Raw genomic sequence first — 18,692 nt, 5'->3', positions numbered from 1 at the left:
AGTTTTTAAAACATTTTTTAACGATTTGGTGAGTGTTTCTGCATGAGAAATGCCCAAAATCATCAACTCTGAAGGCTGATTTCTCAAATTTTTTTCTTATAAACAGCTGTATGTTTAAACACTTGTAACTTTATAAGGATGTCAGATCTGAATGATTTTTTACCATTTTATAGTTCTCATTTTACTGTTTTAATACTGTATTAACAACTAAAAATCAATTTTTTCAACGAGTGACTGGTTTGGTTTGTCTTTGCCACATGGCAACAAAAAAGATGATGAAAAAAGAGGAGAAGGAAGCAATGATGATGATAATGGTGACAATGATGAGATTGATAATTTTGTTTGATAATAAACAATGAAACTACATGTGACTTTACATTATATATCTAAACTAATTTGAACACACCTAAAACAGTAATTTAATCTATTTATACACGCAAGTCTTACGACCTGTGAATGGATCTACTAAGCGACCTAAGCCACCAAAGTCAGGAAGAAAGAGGCAAAAAAAGCACCGCTGTGGCCATATGAAAGGCATGTTATTGAGTGTAGCACGTGACAAATTTACATATCTATTATCTTGTCAAAATATTCATTGTGAACGTACTGTGTATGTTGGATCAACGCTCTGAGCAAATCCCTCATAAAAATTGGTAATAATAATCGCTCTTGAGAAATAACATAAATATCCAAACAATTGTTATAACAAGCATATTTTGTAATTTTTTGACAAGGTGAAATAATATGTTATGTATCTATTTATTGGTTAATACAATGTTGTTATACCTGTATGTTTTTTTTTACCATTTTAACTATTTTAATATTGTCATAGCCATTCCACTGAGTAACCTTAGGCAATCCATAGACCAGATTTGGGATTTTACTTCAGCAAGAACTAATAAATAACTAATTGCTTATTAACAAGTATATTTTATGTCGCATGTAGCTACTCAGGGCCAAATCCCGGATTGCCACTGTAGGTTGGTTGGGTAGGCCTACAGTATGTACCCATCACACCCTTGGATAAAGGCCTGCCATTGTTACCTATTATCAGTGCGTATCAATATTAGGCTTTTCGTCTTGTTTGGTATTAAACCTTGTGGTTATTTTTTGTTAACCGTTGTTATATTTTGTGATTAATGATGTGATTTTTGTAGGAATATTATTTTAAACTTGTGCAATATTTACCTATTTTATTATTTATTATACATAATTGCTAAATTGAAACATGACCTGGCATATTGATACAACATGATTTCTTCAATTACAAGAATTAACCTAATTTTTATATTAGAGGAGGTACTGTAATGATAATGATTATGAAAATACATTTTGTGTTTAAATAATCCTTTATATTTTAAATACATTGATAATAGAATATTTGTATACTTGTATTTCTAACTAATAATTGAGACAAGATAAAGCAGGTCCTAATGGCAACAATAAACTATATTGCTTCGTTAGATACACGATGAAGTCGGCCATGCCAAAATCAATTCTAATTTGATTGCCAAGTCGGAAGCTTTATCTACACACTTTAGTATTACAAATATTTGTGACATCATCATGCCTACATGATGATGTCATGAACATTAATTTTAATGTACTGTATTGTATTTTGAAAATAACTAATATCTTTTTTTTTTTTTAAATATAATATCTAATAATTTAAATTGTTTTTTTTTTTTTTAAATTTAATTTCATCTTCAGGTTTACACAATCCAAAGGATTGCGAACGATACATCAAGTACCTATTGGGAGAACGCCAACGTCAGTTTGAAGTAGACCCAAGAATATGGCGTAATCCGCCAAGGATTGCCCCTAGAGGGCGCTATTATCACAAGCGAGACAAGACAGTCGACTATGAATCAGAGGAAGATGATGCTGATGTACAGTCAGAACCTCCGCAAAGGTGAAATAATTACAAGTTTGAAAGTAAATTTTTGTATAGATTTTATACAATATAATTTTGGAAAGTTCAGAGTAGTGTGCCTACGGTAGGCCTATGTATAGTATTCACAAATTTCAATGATTATAGGGCCAGGAGTGTATGTTTCATATTTTATTTAATCACCAGATCATAATACTGATAATGATGACAATGATAATATATAATAACAGTGATTGAAAATGTAATAATAATAATAATGATAATTTGATAATTTATATTTTCTGCATTGCAGACGGCCACAAACAGCTGTTTCTTCCTCTGGGTATGGAAGGCCAAGTACATCAAAAACTCCATCAAAGCCAAGTATGTTTTTGTTTAACTTAGAGCTAATAGCAAATAAATATTCAAGGTTTTGTAATTGGGTCATTCCGGCTCAAATCAACCAGAAATTTAAAAGTGCCCATGTGACATCCCCCTAACCTGGGATTTTCCTTTAAAAAATTCTAAAAATACCTTGATATGTCAAAAGAGAATCTAAAATTTCAGATTCAATTTCCATGTGGTTTCAAGTTATGACCATTTGAAATTTAGGGACCACGCCCCTTTTTTTCATTCCGGCGGTAATGGCTCCACTAACTTGTATGGTTTTTACATAGCTATATTATAATACCTCCATGTTTGAATCAATTTAAGTGTGCTATTGCTGACCCATTCACTATAATAAGTCTATTATTTACCTTATTTAATTTTATTGCGGGTTTTTGTCTTCAAAGACGAGCCAAACCAGTCACTCGTTGCAAAAATCAATTTTTAGTTATTAATACAATGAATCATTCATCACAGTAGAAGAATCATTAATCCGAAATTTCGTTATAACGTTACAAGTGTTTAAACATACAGCTGTTTAAAGAACAATATTTGAGAAATCAACCTCCAAAGTTTATGGTTTTGGGCATTTCTCAGGCAGACACCATCAGTAAATCGTTAAAAATTGTAGTTTTTAATATTGAAAATCGGGAAAATAACAGCATAGCATGATATATGATATATGAAAGGTTAGTTTAAGTTGTAATAAAATATTTTCAAAAATTTTGACATTCCAGCATAGGCCATTATCTCTGAAACAGGATTTGTGACAAGTGACTGGTTTGGCTTGTCTTTGCCACTTTATTGTTTCTTTTCAATATAGATTTTACATTATTATTTTATATTTTAAATTATAATATATCCTATCTTATATATTTAATTCCCATCCTGTCATTGGTGTTTTACACTGTTGGATGCAATAATGAGAAATAATACTATGTTTAAATTTTTTTTTTTTTTAATTCATTCATAGCTTACGAAAAAAGATTTCCTTCTGGACAACCTACGGATCAGCAATTGTACTATGACACAAAAGTCAGGCAACTGAAATCTCCAGATCAGAGAGAAAAAGATGAAGAAAAAAAGAAAAAGGAGAGAAAAAAGAAGAAGCGAGAGCGATCAAAGAAAAGAGATAAAACGGAACAAAACACTACAAAGAAATATCCTAGTGAGGCTCAAGATTCTGAGGACAATTCATTGGAAAAGAAGGAAGGTAATTCCAAAGAGAAAGAACATAGTGAATATAAAAATAATACTGAAGAAAATGTTGAATCACAGAAAAGAGAAATCCGCAAGAAACCAAGTAGGACTGTAAAGAAAGATAGCCCTAGAAGAGAATCGATCAAAAACTCTAAAGGAAAAGCAAATCCAAAGGAAGATGGTAATACAAAACAGGTAAAGTCTCGACGAAGATCAATTAAGAAAGACAAATCTCCAAAAGAGCTTGAAAAGGAGGCTTTGAATGAGAACAAGGATGCAGATAGTAGAGCTATTGAAACAGTTAAACAGAACAATGACCATGAAAACGCTTTAGACAAGGATGAAATCACACCTGCCTTTAATGATCAACCTTCAGATGAGGAACCAGTTGATAATACAACAGAATTTAACAGCCAAGTTCAGATATTTGTTGGAGAGGAACCAGACGAAGACTTTGATAAGGAGGAGGAGGATGAACTAGGGGAATTTATGTTTGAAAACAGATTACGGCAGCAAAAACCAGACGATACTATCTCTGTATACTCATCATTCTCTGTTGATATGGCGATTACAAAGACGCCAGCACCATCAGAGCTGGAATACTAATACTTTAAGTCTGTGGTATTCCTAGATTTATGATCTTAACCAGAATATAATATTTTTTAAGCAAAAATTGCAACACTAAAAGAAATGAAAGTTGATGGTTTCGTCAATTGTGTGTGCCACCTCTGATTGAATGGAACACATCACATTTAGCTGTAGCTTCACCTGAAATTTGTTATTCTCAGAATATTTACCTTTGCCATTGTATTCATCCACTGTCTGTCTGTTCATCACCTTTACACAGTTAATATTTAGAAGTACAGTTAACCTTGCCTAAGTCAACATTTCCTAACTCGAATAATTTCTAAGTTGATTTTATTTTAGGCCCAAAAAAAAAAAAAAAAAAATTTTGTGTAGGCCAATCTAAAATATCTGTAGGAAAATTTTTACTTAAACCAAAAATGTGTTTCCGCTTAAAAAAATAGCAAATACACAGGTAATACAACAATTTTGAATTTGTATCGCATCCATGCAACAAAATAGGTTAGGCCTTGCCCCCCCTAGCTAGTCTAGTCCAAGGCAATTCTGACCTTATTAGCTCATTAAAAAACAAATATTGTTCCTTGTAGTCAAAAAAAAAAAAAAAAAAACATCTAAAATGCCAACCCTGACTTTTGTAAAATTTAATTCGGTCGGGCGTGGCCAACACAATAATTTTTTTTATTTGGCCTTACATGCGAAATTGTTGGGTTTTCCATTAATTAAGAATCTGTAAGTCGAATCTTATCTTAGTCGAACAGTTTTTCAATGCACTTTTGAATTTGACTTAGGCAAGTTCAACTGTATATATGTATATATATATATATATATTAAATATATATACCTCACACCAAGTCTAATATATTTGTATTAAAATATGTTTATTAGCCACTTCTTTTATTTGTTTGCTTGGAATAATAACTATGGTAATACAGCTATTTATACTTTATTACTGATTCATATCTTCAATTAAGTCAAATATTACCTTGTTTGTTAGCACTGAAAAAATTCATACCTTTTGTTTTTCAAAAAGGCCTTCTCGCATCAGGTACATCCTGGGGTAGTTTGACATGTTTTTCTAAGTAAACATTATTGAAATGAGTAAATTGTGATATGTAATTTTTAAAATATAATTAATAATTTTACCATCATGTTTTATCATTTAAAAATGAATGTAAATAATCTAATTTGTATTTAAATTTCAAATTCTTTCAAAAAAACATGTAATTTAAAAATTGCTAAAATATTAAATAATTAAATAATCTCTGGATATATTTTCTAGTTAACATGTTTATTCATATAAGGCATCTCAGTCCAGTAATTATGCACAAAATGTTCAAGTTATAGGTATTGATTTAGTACCAAGATATTTTCTAGATATTTTTTATTGTCTCATAAGATGGAAGATAATTTTGAACATAAAAAAAATAGCTAAATTACAAAAGCTAAGGGATTTCTAAAAAAATGTTACAGATACATTTACATATTTGAAAATCATATTTTGTAAAGCAAAATATATTTGAAGGTAATCCCTGAATGTTACACTACATAAAGTGACGTTTTTAAAAATTTGGAATAAGACGGCATCAAATGTTTTATTAATTAAATTCTTTGTCTAATGAGATCATTAATTTGAGCCCACAATTATTCTTCTGTATTTGGAAAATCTAAGTATCCTGAATACTATCGTATAATTCGCTAGTGTGTTGTTGGTATCATATACAGTATGCTTGATCGCAGTGCAGGTATCAAAATATTAAATGTTTTCATTTCAGTTATTGATTTCTTATATGATAGAATATTTAAGTGGCTGTTTAGGAATTGATCGTCATGGAAATGAAAGAGGTTACATCAACTCTGTTGCAATATATTTCTCATTGACTTTTGACTTTTATTTCTTTATAGAAATATGTATTAAACAATTTTTTGTTATTGTCTGGTTGAGAAATTTGATTGTCCATATTTACCATAATATGATAATGAGGCAGACATAGATATGTTAATAATAGCTGTTCTATTACTTATTATTTACTTATTATTATTATTTGCTTTTGCGGCAAAGATAAGCTTAAAGGCTGCTTTACAATAGGCGAATTTATATGTGTTATTCAAAAGCATCGATTCAATTCCTGAACTCTGATGTTTGTGCATTTTTTCACTTCGCAAAAAGTAGGAACAGTTCGAAATACTGATTTCGCTGAAGGAAAAACATGTATAGAAATGTGAATGGGCATAAACCAACACTTTTGATTAATGCAAATAAATTTGCCTAGTGGAAAACAGTCTCTAAGCTCAATACTGTACACTATAACACATTCCACATGGAAAATGTTTGGTAGGCAGATTTGAAGCGCCATGAGCATCGGTCTCAAGATGTGCTATAATAAGGTGGTCATTTATCATTATATCTTTACACTCTGTCCATGCTATTATTCTCTAATAAATGGTCTATAAGGTGTATGCAACAAATATCTGTAATTGGCCCATATAAGTTTGTGATGACATCACCATGTCCGTATATGCGAAAATTATAGATATTTGTCACATAAAACTAGTGAGCACAAGACCACATTTCCATCTTGATATACTATTGTTTTGGATGCAGAAATAAAATAGTGGTCAAATGTCTTGGATTATTGTGTATTTTATTTCCAGTCATACAACACATTGTAGTTTTGGAATATACATTTATTCACATATTCTAATTCAAGATAATACCAGGTTATACAAAAATCTCTCTAAAACCCTGAATTGGGGAGAAAATATAAGAGAAATAGAATGACAATCTCGGGTAACAATAACTGATGGTGGAGCATATTTTATAAGCCTATGTCATCAACGTCCGTATTCTACAATGCATGCCTGCTTGGGAAATCCAGGGCATAACTAATTCTTGAGTACTGCCGTTATTAATTGAAGTGTTTGGTTATCTAAACACAATTTTAGAGTATATACTTCCACTAAATATGTTGTCATTTTTGTAGTGAAATGTGTATTTTTTCTATTATTATTTTATCACACAATTACCACATTTCAACATAAAAATAATATAAAATTAATTACAATATAATTTAAAATAAAACATGATTTGACTGATTATTAAGGTACAAGAATAATTCTGGAATGCTTTAGTTTTTTGGGGTTCAATTATCAGAGAAGAAATTATAAACTCTGAGAAACAATTGATTAAAAAAGTGTGAAGACTGATCAAAAATCTAACTTTATCTTTAAAAATGTTAATATAGTAAATTGTCACAATCTATATAATATTGGCATTTCTTTGTATTAGAGGAAATATCAGATAAGTTATTTTTACACAAAACATGCCTATCAAAATTAGTATACATACAGCTTTGATAAATTATGTATTATTTTATTCATCTGGCATCATGAACAGTCAAGAAAATAAACTTCAAAAAAATAATAAAATATAAACCAGGCATCAAATTAAAATAAGAAACATGCAAGGAAAAGTTGGATGTGTTACTCCATAGCCTTTCAACTATAAGGCAGTTATGAATTTAAACTTAAAAGGATAGAAATTTAAAAAAAAAAAAAGAAAAAAAAGAGCAATGATTTACAATTTAAAAAAACGAAGCATTAGAGATTCTTTTTGAAGACTTTAAAATTATAACGAACAAAAGAACATTACTAGTAAATATTGATTAAAACTACAAAATTACATCGGCCACTTTGACCACGTGCTAATAATAATATATACATAAATACCCACAAAAGGATAATTATTTATTTGAATATTCCATTCATGGAAATTCAACACAGAGCACCTTGTGGATGAGATACATGCGGACAGTTTTTAGTATATTGTACTAAAGTGGTTTTAAACATTTTAAAGATATACCTTAAACTTTGTAAGGGGAAGCAGGCTTATTCACAAGAAACACCTTTTACGAAAGCTGAATTGATTTATCTGACAGAGAAAGCGCTTTGAGACTGCGCTATACAAAAACTGATTATTATTTATTATTAATAATAATAAAGAAAAGTTTGATATACAAATATATGTACGGTAAAGTTTATGAGTGCATTTAATCAACTCTATAGTGACAAAAGGAGGAGGGAGCATTCATTTCAAATTAAAGTTACAGCATTATTTCTGACTGAAAATAAGTTTACAATTATAGTATCTTGTCAACTCTATAGTGAGAAAATCAGCAGCTATGCAAGAAATATGAAGTCACCTTTAAATCAAAGTTTAAATATTTCTGGTTGATACATTAAAAAAAAACTTAATAAAGAATGTTTTAGCTGGGAAAAAATTACTCATTTTATGTTGATCCTGCATACACAATCAATATTTCCCATTTTCACCCCTTAAAGTTTTAAATACTGTAGAGTATTCTATCTGCCTGGCATGATTTCATATTGAAGTATCTATGGTCTTATACTTGTGTTTGTATTCAACAACTAATAAAAGATTCAGTTTTTCTTGTACTCTATCCTTTCAACTTTGACATCGTCTCCTATGAGTTGATAAACGTATGTTACCACGGTTGCGGCTTGAATATCCAGTAGTACGAAAGCTGGTACAATATTACTAAAATGAGAACAAATGAGGGCGCTATTCAAAATCAGATGATTTTGTGAACACACCAATCCCAGAATCCCTATCATGATAATCATCATTGTTATAATACCACTGACCAGTATCATTTCCATATTATTTTTCAATAGTACCATAATAATGTATTATTAATATTGCTAATGCTTAATATGCATCTTCAAGACATAATCCCCAATCAGATTGGATTCATCACCAATTCTCATAGTAATTTTTTTATCATCCTATGTATGATCACCTTCATCCTTCTAACCATAAATATTCTCATCTTCACCATTCTCCTCTTCTTCATTATCTCCATCATCCTCCACATCATCACCACTTCGAGTATCCTCCTCATCATCTTCACTAGCATTCCCCTCATCATCTCCTCACCATCATTCTCATTTTCCTCAACATCCTTTTATCATCACTATTTTTCCCATCATCATCATTATCCTCATCCTACACACTGAACATTGCTTTTAATTGCATACCTTTCCAGTGCATTGTATGCACCTGTTGCAGAACCAGGATTGATGTAAAATTTATTTTCATGCTCAAAAGCTTCAAATTTGTGGGTGTGGCCTGAGATGAGTATGTCAACATCCAACTGCCTCTGTACCATAGCTAAGCTGTCAATATCACCCCAGGGGACTACCTGGTGACCATGACAAATACCAATACGGAACTGGCCAACAGTCACTACCTTCTGCTCTGGATATGTTATGTTCTATAAAAAGAAATAAATTTATGAATCCTACAATAATTACATGGTTACTCATCATAACAAACTTGGAAATCTCAGTAAAAAATCAACAGTTTTGTTTACAAATATCCAGATTTTAGGTAAAATGTTTACTTTTTTTCAAGGTTTAAAAATAACTATATAATAATAATATTAATTTATTTATATCAACCCAAATAAAACAACAAATAATTTATATGGCTATATTAATAACAATTTAATTAATACTAATAATATTATATAATTACCTCATCAAAATCTCCTCTGACAACATGCACATCACTGGCTAGAGTTTTAAGGTAGTCATATGATTCTTTTGTACATAGGTTGCCTGTGCACAAGATGTGTTGTACTCGCCCAGGGACCAGTAGATTCTTAAACTTGTCAGGCAAGTTGCTTTTACGATGAGGAATGTGCAGATCTCCAAGCACTAACACCAACTATTGAGAAAGAATTTATCAGGTTTAGTGTAGTTCCACAATAATAATAATCAGCTTTATTTTACATGGGAAAACTTGTTTCAACAATAGTTGTTCTTCTACAAGTCCTTGAAGGATAAACAAAAAATTTACAAATTAAATAACAATTTGAAAGCAAGTAAAAAAACAGTAAACTTTAACAACTGTACAAAACTTAAAAATACATTTTATAAACAATTATTGTGTATGGGACTGTTGACATTCTGTAACCAGGACCCTCCCGAAACCCAGACCCCTAGCGGCTCTACCGCAGATACCTCACAACCTGGACATTTCGAGACTTGAAATGCCTTGGTTACGAAAAGTCCAGGCTGTGTACCTGCAGCAGAGCGTCACGAAACATCCAGGTTACAAAATGTCTGCCACCCATTTACACGATAAAAAGATAATGTAAAAAAATGATCAAAAAGTTACTTACTGTACTTAAAAACTAAACTTAAAATCAAAATCATAATAGCTAATTATAGGAAACAGAAATACAATATCACAATGGATGAATGAAAAGTAGATGTTTACATTGTAGCAATAAACATACATATATTTTTTTTTAACTGACATTAATAAAAATCTTTGAGGTCTTCACTAATATCATTCCAGATTTTTGTACCCCTATATGATAGCTTAATTCTTATACTCAGTTCTTGGTTTTGTTAATAATAATTTTGTTTGATATCTAATATTGTAATAATTATCATTATTATTATTATTATTATTATTATTATTATTTGCATAAATTAGTAAACAAATAGATTATGAGCAGTCTTTGGTCTAAGTTCAACCATTAAAAGGCTTTGCAGAGCTAGTCGCTTCTTGATGTTTTTGTAATTTCATTTTTAGCTGCCCAGTTTTGAAGAATTTTGAGCTTTTTGCTTGAATTTTATTTGAATGTCCCCATATGACATGACAACAATCAAGATTGGGAGTTATAAATGATTTATATAATAGTTTGCTTGAACATCTCGTCTCCATACGTTGAGCTAAGTAGCCTCCCCCTACGATTGTTTACAAAAAATCTATCACCCATTCATACCAATCGACCACACCACTTTGATTACTGTAAGAAATTTGCTCTGCACAATTTAATTACATCAAAATAGATAGGCCTATCCCTAAATTTTTAATTGGATCTGATTTGAGGGCGAATGTTAACGAAACAGCAGAAGCTTCTCTTGTAGTACAAAACCTGCACTGGACTGGATATCCATACAATAACTCATTCATGGAAGTAAATTAGGCACCTGCCAGGGGCGCCCTAGTCCTGTTCTGGTAATAAAATGTAGACCTTGGCCTAGTTCAGCTAGTTAGGCTAGGATAGAACCAGTGCAAAGTGGGCGTTTCATCAGGTAAAACCGGTACACTGACGTTAGCCAGCCTACGTTTGGTGAGAATGACAGGCCTAGCCTTACCGGTTTTATCAACATTATTAATAAAGACCTACCATTTTTTCGTGAAAACTATTGGTAGCAAAGGTTAGACAAACAACTATTTTTAGTATAAAATGTAGAAAAGTTCACGTTTTTTAATCTGGAAGGCTATTTATAACGATTGGATTACAGGTTACTTGAGATTTGGTGTTGACTTGCGCTCGTGACTTCTGCAAGAGCGCCCTCTCCACTTGTGAAAGTTATTTGCTTACGAAAAATAGAGGTGAACTCATTGAGCGGGTGTGATTAAAATGAAGTGTGTTATTCCTGGTGCAAACGTGAAAAGTAAATTAAATTTGTATTTTTTTAGCAGTTATGTTTGTAAAATAATTTAAACATCGTAGTTCTTGGTAGCAGATGACTAGTTAGACCCCTACTAGGCTAGCCTTGGCCCTAGGGGCTGGGCCTGCTAGTCTGTGTGTGTGTGTGTGTATGTGCTAGGCTGGCTGCCCTTCCATTTTTATAGGCTAGGCTAGCATCTCGGCTTAGCCTAGGCCTAGACTGTCATCAGGCTAGGCCTAGGTCCATCATCTTTCAGAGTTGCGTGGTAGGCAGCTTGTGGGCATTTCCCAGAACCCTTCTAGTCTTCAAACCAACCTATTTTATTGTTACAGAATAGCTGTAAACACCAAACACTTCAGCACTCTTTCTATCTTCTATTCTAATAGTACTACTACTCTATATGTATCTTGTCTTTTCTTTTTGATAATTTCTATATTTAGGCCTATAAGGCTATGTATGATGTAAATAGCCTATTTCTTCATTAAGAACATGATGTCCAGCTGTCATAATAATAATCAATATGAATTGTATAGCACTCATCCATTTAAAAAGAAGCTCAAGAAGATGCTTGTCCTACTTGTCAACATTACTTGTTAACTTATATTGAAAATATTTTATTAATTTTGACATCATCATGTTCAATTTGTAGTTTTTGGAAGAGCAATTCATTGTCTGGCAAGGATCGGTGACGAACTCTACATAGAACCACTAGAAGAAGGGGTAAGTTAAATGCCTATATAGTCCTAATGCAACTTTTCATTTTGGTTTCTACATTCATATTATTCTTACATGACAATTGCCCTGATATGTTTTTGTATTTATACTATATGCTGAATGTTCAACATGTTTTTGGTCTTTTCCAGCTTGCATTGCGAACAGTTAATACCTCTCGTTCAGCATACGCTTGCTTCATCTTCTCACCAAATTTCTTTAGTGAATATAATGATGGGTGTGGACAATACCAGTCAAACTCAGGAGATGATGATGCTTTCAGGTGTAGAATAACAATGAAGGTTTGGCAAATGAAAATTCATAACATAATAATTTTTAAAATACAGGGTCCCCCACTGAGAAGAGCCCCTCCCCCTTCCTTGTAAGGGACATCAGGCCACTGTTGATCAAATCCTGACAGCACCCCTGTCCACACCACCTCAGCCCCACTGTGGGTAGGCTGACAATGTTTTAGGATTAAGCACCTCTAGATGCTGAAAAATGCCTGTATCAGACAAAATGCTTTTTCAATGCAGTGTTACCCAACGGAAATAATTACAGTACCTTCTTCCCCGATTTTAAGCTAATCAGATAAAACAATTGACAAATATGTTATACTTGAAATATAATTTTCCATAATTTTTTTTTTATTTTAGTCTTGTTTGGCAGTGTTCAAGTCATTAAGTAGTATTGAGAAAAGTGTTGAACGATGTAAAATAGAGCTTTCCATACAAGAGGCCAGGATGGTCTTTCAGTTGTATTGTAAACATGGTAAGGTAGATTTTATTGATAAACACAAATAGAAATTAAGACTAATACTGATTTGAATTCATAAACTAATGCAAAACAATATTTTCATCATTTTACAGGAATTGTTAAGACATACAACCTTACCTACCAGGAAACAGAAACATTACAAGCTGTATTTTCTAAAGATTTATGTCCAAATAAAATAGTAGCAAATTCTAGGTAAGTAATCATATCTAAAATTATAATCATTTAGTGGTATTTCACCTTTGTACCCATGGAAGCACATAGACTGTGGTGCAACTTAACATATAAAAAAAAACAAAAAAAAACTTTAAAACTAAGAATACATTGTTTATGTTGTTTTGAATGTTCTATACAAATGTGTAATTTACTGGCCCCCATCAAAATTCATTTAGGAGCCTTTGTGTAAATAATGGAAGCTCCTTCACAACTATCAGACAAGAATAATGCAAATTTATATTTATAAAAAATTTTTCTTTCTTCCTAAAGAATTTTAAGTGATACAGTGTCAAATTTTCAAACGTCGCTTGAAGAAGTTTCGTTGAATGTCACCCCAGAAGTGATCAGCTTCAAGAATTATGTGGATGACGAACCAGGTGAATAGATTAACAATTTAAGGTGCAGAAGCATTTACAAATCAAGCCAGGCTTTTGGTATTTAGCCTAATTTCAAAGTATTAGTTTGTTTAATTAGTAACTATTTATGGCTGTGTCACCGAAACTACATACATATACTGTATTATTCAATTCCTATTAATTTATTTGTCTTTTTTTTTCTTTTCAGATCCTAGCAAAGTTATGCACACGGAAATGAGTTTAAACCCAGAAGAGTTCCAGAATTACTGTATTGGTGTAGACACTGAGGTGACATTCTGTTTAAAAGAACTTAGGGTGAGACAAACAAGAATAATGATAAACTGCTTTATGTATATATTTTGTTTTGTTTTTTACTCTGTATTCTATTTCTGACATAAATATCAGTACAGCAGTATTGGTTTCATCAGGTTTCTTTTAAACTCTCTTGTTGTCTAGCCATGTCTTACATACAAAAAAATCAGTTACTGTTCTTGCTTGCATGCAGGAGTGCGGAAGGCCATCTCGAGATCCGGGAGTCTCCCACGACTTCCAGGAGACTTGAGGCCCCTGGACATAGAATTCTTGCCTGTAGTGTGACCATTCCGGGCTGAAGTTCATAACCATTAAAAGCCCAAAGTGTTACTGCAGTGCCAGACACACACTCCTACCATCAAGCCTTGAATTGCCATTCAATTTAAAGTTGTAAATTCTTGATTGCTGTATTGCAGGCTATTCTTTCATTCTCTGATGCTACAAGCCTTCCTCTATCAATCCATTTTGAAACCACTGGCAAGTATGTGATATTTCTCAATTTTATTGCTATACATTTTAATAAGAAATATTATTTTATGCATTTTTAATAACTTTAGATTTATTGTATTTTATTATATACAAGTCTCCCTTCAATTAATGACCACTTTTGGTAGCACCTTTGGTTTCTAAATTACCATAGTAAAGATAAACAACATTGCTTAATTTGGAAAATGTGGTCTTTAATTGGAGGTGGTTTTTAATTAGAGTGGTCTTTAAGTAGAGGGAGACCTGTATACTAATTAGACATGTTCCTTTTTAGACCCATAGTTTTCTGTATAGAAAGTGAAGAGGTGGTGGATGCAAGTTTTGTGTTGGCAACCCTTGCTGATCCAGTCCCATCACAGAGTTCACAATCCTACGGATCACAGCTTCAGTCCAGTGGACGAGTCAGTACAGCCAAAAGTCTCAGGTACCAGACTGTAAAGTAGTTTTTTTTTTCCCGAATTTCGAAAACCAATAAAAATTTGCGTGAAAAATCACTAGGAATATAGGTATGCAGAATATTGAAAAATAGGCCAAAGCCTATTTTTTGGCTAAAAATGCACAGAAATCAGCCCTTATTTTCCAAAAGGTGTTGATGGAATTCTAGGCCTAATATTTGCACGAGGGATATATTCCCCGCGCAAGCCTGGCTCAGGTATTGGTTACAGATTCACAAGTTTGATCGACATAGTTGGTCTGCCAAAATGTTCCAATGAATGTAATACTAGATAGCTTCCAGAAGTATGATAGATGAAATTATAATTGAAGATGTTTATATCTTACAGTAAAGTGAATAGAAGCAAGGGACAATATTCAGTTAAAAGGAATAGAGGTGATGCTGGGACATCAACAGGGAATAAATCAAGGTATGTTAGGCAGTACTATAATTTGATTGTACTTTTTTTTCCTACTTTTGTAATATTAGTTAAGTTTGAATTCATTGTACTTTTTATGTTGTGTGTGGAAAAACCAATAAAACAAACAAACAAAACAAACTTTCTGTGATTACACTATGTTCATTCTTTTAAATATCCTGTTAAATTGTACAGGTATACTCTAATTTTAATATGGGGAATTAAAGTTTACGTTGAATTACCTGCAAAAAGCCATAAGGCCCATCACTGAAAGTTATGATGGTGATGGGTGAGTGATGATAATGATGACAGCGGTGATAATGATTATCGACCACATCACTAATCACTTTTCCCAACATCTTGTATTTCCCTCTCCAGGCATAATAACCTGGCTACTTGTGATGCTAGTTTTCCTGACGATGACTTACTACACCTAACGACTCACCATGCAGGAGAAAGTACATCAAATTGGCAAGCTGAGTCCAGACCTATTGATGGTATTATTACTATAATTTAACCTTGTATTTGCAACTTCTGGTTTCTGATTTTAACTTGCTTTCACCTTTAATTTATTCATTTAATTTGTTGTGTTTTTAAATTTAATTGTGTTAGTTTGTCTATTTTATTTGTTTTGTTTATGTAACACATTATATAGCACCTAGTAGACTCAAAGCTCTTCAGTTGTCTGGATTGAGGCATTCATACACAATGTAAAACCTTCTCCTTTTTCTTGTAAAATATTCTGGTCGTGCTACAAGGACCTGCATACTGTAGTGATTTATACTGCTCCTTATTTAAACCTGAATTTTAATTTATTTTTACATGTTTATCTTATGCTTTTAATGTGTACTGTGCTCTGGTCTCTTGGAAAGGTGCCTAATAAGTGATTAAATTATTATTATTTCATTCATATTGTGGAAGAAGTAAAACTACACTAATATTTTAATGTGTTGTTAATGTTTGTATTCAGATATTCCTGGAAGTCCTGTGATACCTCTAACTGTTGTCCCATCACATTCAACAAGGGAACAAGACAAGGAACACAGCAACCCAAAAAATGGAGATGGAGCAGATAGCGAGGAAGATGAAATAATACCTGGAACACCTCCTAGTAAGAAGGTATGCCAATAATAATATATCTTTGCAAGCAAGTACCCTTTGATAGGACACTATATCTATGTTTGTATATCTCTACCTATTATTATCAATGGATACCAGTATATGCCGAGAAAGGTAAGCAGATACATTTTGCAAGGAGGCGGCAGTCCCCCATATCATTGTAGTTTGGCCCAAACCCAAAGGAAAGCTGGGGTCCCAAGTTAAAAGAAGCCACTTCTAAGAGATTGGATTAAATGAGCTTAATATATATAAATTTATTTTTCTGCACTTTGTGAGACAATTGATAAAGTAGTACAAATATTATGAATTATTTCACTCAAATCATTTTTTTTTAATATTTGTTTTTGTAGTTCAAGTCATTGTTCTTTGGTTCATCACAAGTCTCCCAGTCTACTAACCAAGCGAGTTCACAGCCCCCTCCTGTGGTGCTTGCCGCGGACACTGACGATGAAGATTCAGATTAAAGATACCAAGTCGTAAACATTTTAGCAGGGGGGTTTAACAATATTCCAAGCACTGCCAAGGGTAACCATTCATTTCACTGGGTTGTGTGGGATAACAGTAATCGCTTTACTGAAGTTATTCTGGAGACCGAGGTCAGAAAATGTTGGGATTTTTTGTTCTTTAGATATCTTTTTTAAAAACTTGATTGCCAGTCTAGGACCAGAAATCCCAAAAAATAATAATAACGTGAAAGCAGGATATCTGAAATATTTAAAATCATATTTTTAAAAATTGTTATATTGTTTGGAGGATACTCTAAATATTGTTGGTCCTCCTGACAATGTCAGGAGCTTTGGAATATATGCTAAGTTTAGGCAATAAAAACGATATTTTAAAAAGAATGCTAAAAAAAATAATTTAATTACTATTTTAGGGGCTTGTGGAATTGAATGAAATAAATAATAAACATATTTATGTCATTGAGGCAGTCCCATGAAGTCACATGATCAATTTGATAAGCCCATATTCATCACGATATTGCCACTCAGATCTCTTGCAGCATGAAGGCTTACTTATATCTTCACTTGTCCACTGTGTTTTAGAATATTCTGCCATGGAGGAAGGAATTCACAATATGTGTGGTTAATTCTTATAGCCATTTACAAGCAAAAAAATTGTCAATCTATTGTACTGTACATATTTATTATTTTAGATTTCTAATAAATTATATCTTATGAATTGATAATGATATTGAGTTATTTTGTACTTCAAGTGACCTAACCAAATACTGTATACCTCAGTAATTAGGCATTAGATGGCACACAATTTCCATATTTTCCCATTTCCCAAAACATTTATATATAAAAAATAGGTACAGTATTTCTAATTATATCCAGTCACAAACCATTCTATCATGAAAACAGGAAATTTGTCCTTGCAAATGGGAAAAATTTATTAATTGCCAGTGCCTGGTACGGGTTTTCGTACGTGAAAATTTGTGCTGAGAATATTAATTCGCGCCACCATGAAAATCACCCTATCTCCTAACCATTGGCATTTCTTCAAAAACATTGACTGTTTTTACTACAAAAGCTGTAACTAAAAACTAGAGGTCGGATAAATTAGGATGGAACGGTAAGGTTATAAATGTAGCTAGTGCAAACAATTTACAATATATATTTTTTTTTAAATATTTCACCCCACCATTTTTGGGTTGAATTACGAAAATATACGCGATATTAGTGTTTTCAGCGGGATTTGAGCTGGCTTATGAGAAGTCGTTTCTTTACGACGTCATAACTTTGCCCACGCTAATCCCATTGCTTGGGTTGAAGCGGCAACAAAGAAAATTTTCTTGTGATCGATTATAAAGTACATAAAAATTAATCTGGTTGAATAAGATTTTTTTCTGTCATTTTTTAATTCTATCAAAGGCTTTCAATTTCAAGAAGAACTGCTCGGGCTCACAGCCGGCCCAGGAAGTTGGTGCGTTCCATTTTCTGAACTGAAGAAAATATGGTGCCTTCTGCATCAAAGACCTGTTAAAATTCATTATATGAATATGCTTGATAGTGGACATATCTTATTTCTACAGTGTTATTAATTAGGAATGTATTTACAGTAGTGTTTCACTAATTATTGATTGTTTAAATAAGTTCATTATATATACCGGTTTTGGATAATGAAATCTCCCAAATACTGCACTGTTCAGCGCGCTCAATCTGTTCATTTTTGTCTTTTTTACACAGGCGCAGTATTAAAAATGGTTTGTACATGGTCAAAACAACCTAAACAAATTGATATGTTGAATTCCTTCATTCATTTCTAAATTATTGTTACATATTCTTACAGAACAGTAATGTAATATCAATTTTATGATCAATTTAGAAT

General features: G+C 32.2%; 3 protein-coding genes across 3 annotated transcripts; 2 read left to right on the top strand and 1 right to left on the bottom strand.

Moving 5' to 3' along the window:
* The first annotated feature begins 264 nt into the window (after positions 1 to 264).
* Positions 265 to 6,667, top strand: LOC117102476 (nucleolar protein 58-like). The gene is made up of 4 exons (XM_033242754.1): positions 265 to 534; positions 1,711 to 1,912; positions 2,184 to 2,254; positions 3,231 to 6,667. Exons 1-4 carry the CDS (start codon positions 528 to 530, stop codon positions 4,061 to 4,063), a joined length of 1,113 nt encoding a protein of 370 aa, XP_033098645.1. The 5' UTR covers positions 265 to 527; the 3' UTR covers positions 4,064 to 6,667.
* Positions 6,668 to 11,426, bottom strand: LOC117102477 (vacuolar protein sorting-associated protein 29). Its single transcript, XM_033242755.1, has 4 exons — positions 11,266 to 11,426; positions 9,597 to 9,788; positions 9,098 to 9,333; positions 6,668 to 8,597 (listed from the first exon to the last, which is right to left on the bottom strand). Exons 1-4 carry the CDS (start codon positions 11,266 to 11,268, stop codon positions 8,480 to 8,482), a joined length of 549 nt encoding a protein of 182 aa, XP_033098646.1. The 5' UTR covers positions 11,269 to 11,426; the 3' UTR covers positions 6,668 to 8,479.
* A 10-nt stretch (positions 11,427 to 11,436) lies between these two features.
* Positions 11,437 to 17,547, top strand: LOC117102475 (cell cycle checkpoint control protein RAD9A-like). Its single transcript, XM_033242753.1, has 13 exons — positions 11,437 to 11,536; positions 12,183 to 12,253; positions 12,397 to 12,546; positions 12,901 to 13,015; positions 13,114 to 13,213; positions 13,505 to 13,611; positions 13,799 to 13,905; positions 14,319 to 14,383; positions 14,663 to 14,812; positions 15,171 to 15,251; positions 15,618 to 15,736; positions 16,210 to 16,358; positions 16,709 to 17,547. Exons 1-13 carry the CDS (start codon positions 11,503 to 11,505, stop codon positions 16,820 to 16,822), a joined length of 1,362 nt encoding a protein of 453 aa, XP_033098644.1. The 5' UTR covers positions 11,437 to 11,502; the 3' UTR covers positions 16,823 to 17,547.
* Positions 17,548 to 18,692: the final 1,145 nt, after the last annotated feature.

Source organism: Anneissia japonica, unplaced genomic scaffold (assembly GCF_011630105.1).
Source record: "Anneissia japonica isolate Jap-2015-1 unplaced genomic scaffold, ASM1163010v1 scaffold288068_len275957_cov168, whole genome shotgun sequence".
NCBI lineage: Eukaryota > Metazoa > Echinodermata > Crinoidea > Comatulida > Comatulidae > Anneissia > Anneissia japonica.
Note: the sequence above shows the minus strand (reverse complement) of the source record. Positions and strands in the feature narration are given on the sequence as shown.